The sequence below is a fragment of the Nymphaea colorata genome, chromosome 8, assembly GCF_008831285.2.
Source record: "Nymphaea colorata isolate Beijing-Zhang1983 chromosome 8, ASM883128v2, whole genome shotgun sequence".
Taxonomy (NCBI): domain Eukaryota; kingdom Viridiplantae; phylum Streptophyta; class Magnoliopsida; order Nymphaeales; family Nymphaeaceae; genus Nymphaea; species Nymphaea colorata.
In genome coordinates, this window is record NC_045145.1 from 7,796,734 (window position 1) to 7,801,049 (window position 4,316).

Consider the following 4,316-nt stretch of genomic DNA (forward strand, 5'->3'; position numbering starts at 1 on the left):
TATGCCAAGTCATCTATACATGAAAAGCTAGCAATGATCAGCATGAGGAGGGGATGCCGGCTGAGATAGTTGGATTGCTGTAAAGGCACACCGATGTGGGCAGTCTTGCCTATCAGTTTGGTTATCTTAACGCAATTCTTGGCACTGTGGCCAACCTTGTCACAGTATTGATAAATTATGTACACCCACAGTTATGATTCAGTAACTACCTCCACGTCCCTTGTTGTTTTTATTTTTTTGCATTGTAATTCCCTGAATCACCACCATTCTTGTGAATATAGTTAGGGTAAGGGATTAAAGTACGAGGAGGCCTTCCCGATGAAGTACTTAGGTAGAAGTTAGGGTAAGGGATTAAAGTAGGACGGGTTTGATCTACATATCTCTTAGAGACGCTAGCTTCACGTGTCTGGGTTTCATGCATAATCACAAAAAATATTCTTGTGTTTTAAATAGCAATGTTTTTCTTAGTATAATATGGTGAACTTTAAAAAACAAGGAAAAATACGTAAATTTTTAAAAGTAAAAAAAAAAAAATAAAAGTTATGAAAAAATAAAATAAGTAGGAAACTAATGCCACGAACAACAAAAAATAAGTAAATAATCAACAAATAAAAATTAGAAAATGAAGATAAGCAATTTGACATTAAAAATGTGAAAAAAAGAATAAAATGGAAAAGCAAGAAAAAATGTGGAAAAACACGTTCTTTCATCTTTTTTTGTTGTGGCTTTTTTATCAAAAAAACAGAAATTGTTTATTTTCAGTCAACAAACTTAATTATTGACTTTTTCAAAAAGCACATGTTTTGTGGCTATGGTTTCAAGCTTGTAAAGGTAAAGAGTAGGAGAGCCTATGCTTGAAAGAGTAGTACAGAACCTTGACCAAGCATCAGTCACACAAGACCTGGCTGATTGAGATCCTCGGCAATCAAATGGGAAGCTAACCAGCACTTGGGGTCCATGACCATGCACTTCACTTGCTGGTCACAGTACTCTCCAGTCCACCACGCCTAAGCTGATATATATTAATGCACGTTCCTCATGCTCTAAGCTTATAAGTTGGTATTCACTAGATCTGGCTTGGTCCAAGTGTTATTTCATGACTAGCTATCCATAAGCTCACAGATCTCAAGAAATACAGACTAGGACCGATGACCAATCCGAGAAGTATTCATGTTTTCAGCTTTATCAAATCTCAAAATCTTCTTTTTATGAGTTTCTTTTTTATCCCTATAAAAGTTTTTTTTTTTATTAATCAGGGTTCATTTTTGTCATGATCTAATTGGCGAATGAAAAATTTTGGCAATTGTGTCCTATACTTACACATCGTAACATCAGAAGATGGTGCCTGAATCTTGAAACACTTTGGCAACATTTGGATTCCGTACTCCCAGTCAGCTGGATATGTTTTTTGTGGTGACATTTTTATAGTGATTATTATTTGGTCTCTTCCCCACTTTGCTTTTGGTAGCTGCCCTCCTTATAATTTTTATCCAATGTGCCAGACATGACAAGTGGGAGATATATATTACCATGACATTTTGTTTTCTTGCCCTTCGTTACAGAACCTTGAACCACCTAATTCCCGACATACATATGATGAGTCTTCCGAATTTATTTGGCTTACAAAGGCAAAAATGCGAACTGTGGGCACTTAACCTCAATCCGTCGGACGGTCAGATTCAATCTGCTTTAACAAACTAATGCATCATGGGTACGACATACGTGCAGGTATGTGTAGGCAACGCATGGGCAATTGCATGAAACTACAAAAAAATACATGTTTTTATATAACTTCTTAGAAAATTTTTTCAGTTACATATTGATGCCCCTTAAAGATTTATAATTTATTGTTAGTGCCCTTAGCAAGAAATTTCAAGCTCCACCCCTAGAGTACTGTCCTTTCATCTTGCACATAGCTACCTCAAACTCCTGCATGCACATAGGCCATACTGGACATGAGCATATTCATCAATCGTATTACAATTTTTTACATGGATTTGCACGCTGAGTCTTCACACTGAAGGCAGCACAGTTACCAGGACACTGGAGTTGGCTGCTAATGGAACACGGATGATTGCTGCATCCACATGTGAAGGGTCGGGTCTCGTACCCCGGCCTCGGGCAAGGCCAGTAGTAGCTCCCACAGTGAGATTGGCCGCAGTGGCAGCCACCTATCGGAGCACCTAGCAGAGCTACAGGTGGACATTCAATGACTTCTCGTTGTGGCTTCTGTTGCGGATCCGCCGGTACTGCAGGTGGTGCCGCAGCTGCGGGTGGAACATGAACCACAATTACTACAGGTTCCACCTGCTCTGGTGATGGAGGATCTATCTTCTCTTTCGAGCTTTTATCTGTTTCCTTGGCACCATCTTTTCCTCCCCCTGCCTTTGTTTTTTTCTTAGACTGCGAGGGATCTTTCTTCTTTTCGGAGCCTTTGTCTTTTTCCTCGGCCTCTGGTTTCTCCTTAGCGCCACCAGTCTTCTCCTTTGTTGGTGGAGCGCCTGCTGGATCCTTCTTCTTGGTAGAGCTGGCGGCGCCAGAATCTGGCTTCTTGTTTACTACCTCCGACACCACGATGTCATCGATGCATTTGCCGGCTTTCTGGCATATCTTTTTTACGACCTTCTTCGGATCAAAGACTCCAACCAGTGTAACCTTATTGGACTTCTCATCAAAATTTTTGCTACTGATCTCTGACAAAAAAGAAAAAGGAACGTCTTCAACTGAAATGGATAATCAAATCGATCGACCATGACCAAGAAAAGAAACACAGTTGAATGGAGAGAAAATACTATGTCAGAATAACAGATCTAGTAAACCAAGTAAAGGTTGGGAAGCCTCGATCTATTAATCATATGAACGGAACCCACCGCATACGCAGATAGAGCAGACTGCTTTCTTGATCTTCTCGTGGCACCGAGGGCAATCCAATTTCGCGGTGATGACTAATGAGTAAACCTGCCATTTCACGATATAATTAGTGAAAGACATTATATATATATATGTATATGAAAGGCTAAGTACCAAAGGAAAACTACATAATTCATGTTAATAAATATTTGAACAAAAGAGCAGCATCCTAACGTGTACATAATTAATAAGATGATGGCATGGCTGAGTGTTAACCCCAAACCTTAGACATTGTGGATGGACCAGAAAACGTAACTTCAGAACTTGGAGATTGGTATGGAGAATTGTGCAGCAATGCTGCAAATAAATAGCGAGTGGTGCATTGTGAGCACCATTCAACATTGGACAGTGTCCTGTGCTTGCACAAGTAATGACGTCTCCATCCAGAAGCACTTTCTGTCAGGAGAATTTATATATCTTCTTTCTGTCAAAACTCTATTGGGATAACCATGCATACTTGGCCCAAACCACTAGTCCCCTAATTTCAAGAAGCGGGTTATGTACTCCCTATTGATGCATGAAAATTTGGGGCACCAGTATGGTTAAAGATGAAAATGGCCTTAGTTCATAGAAGAAAGAAACTTTATGTAAGGACAAAAAAGGAAATCGAAAAAGGTGAAAAGTCTAAAAAGAACATTTCTTCTTAAATAATTTCCAAAACATCCCACCTCCTACCCTTTTTCTTTCCATGTATATGTGTTGGGTGCACCGAGCAGTGCACGCAACTCACTCAAATTCATTGCTCATAAATATATACGTCTAGGCATGCATTCTGATAGTAGTCTTACAGTTTACATACTAACTGATTTGCTTTGGGTTGATTGAGGTATGGACCTTTTCTAAATCGAGGATACCTTATCTCGACAATCAAACAAGCCTTCAAGTCCAATTTTCTCAATGGAAGCCATCGTTTTTCTAGCATGTATGTTGAATTTTCCTTATGTTTATCAAATTTAAATAGTGTACACGGGTAAGATATTATCATTGATTTATGAAGATGTATAAGTAGGGCGACATTAATTTTCCATCTATATCGTAAAAAGCTAATTTTACCCGTAGCGAGTGAATTCAAAATTCTACCGCGGGCGTAGGTCAAAATTGATCCAAGTTCATAATTATGTTTTGCTTGTGTTCAAAAGAAGAACCAGCATAGGAACGCCTAAATCATGGTTAATTACCAGCAGTAAGTATATATATATATATATATATAGGGGAACTTTAGGAAAAGGAACCAGATCGAGTTTGGTAAATGATAGAAATTTCATGAAAGTTTACTTACTTTTGAATCATGGCCTGAAAGAATTGCAAAAGCCAGGTCATGTCGTGGCCAACCAGCCAGCTAAGGCAGGCCTGCTTCAATTCCAATCCCATTTTCTCCATCTCTGGTTGGTCCAAGCTTTTTTAGC

At 39.1% G+C, this 4,316-nt stretch overlaps 1 protein-coding gene across 1 annotated transcript; it reads right to left on the bottom strand.

Moving 5' to 3' along the window:
• Positions 1-1,977: 1,977 nt before the first annotated feature.
• On the bottom strand, positions 1,978-3,818 carry LOC116259512 (heavy metal-associated isoprenylated plant protein 6-like). Its single transcript, XM_031637375.2, has 3 exons — positions 3,765-3,818; positions 2,871-2,958; positions 1,978-2,693 (listed from the first exon to the last, which is right to left on the bottom strand). Exons 1-3 carry the CDS (start codon positions 3,816-3,818, stop codon positions 1,978-1,980), a joined length of 858 nt encoding a protein of 285 aa, XP_031493235.2.
• Positions 3,819-4,316: the final 498 nt, after the last annotated feature.

Excerpts from the sequence above, each read along its gene's own strand:
- LOC116259512 (XM_031637375.2), bottom strand. The coding sequence starts at position 3,818 with ATGGCTTCCATTGAGAAAATTGGACTTGAAGGCTTGTTTGATTGTCGA. Across the intron at positions 2,959-3,764 it reads TGTTTGATTGTCGAGATAAG|GTTTACTCATTAGTCATCAC; the intron begins GTATCCTCGATT and ends GTGAAATGGCAG. Across the intron at positions 2,694-2,870 it reads CTGCTCTATCTGCGTATGCG|AGATCAGTAGCAAAAATTTT; the intron begins GTGGGTTCCGTT and ends CTTTTTTGTCAG.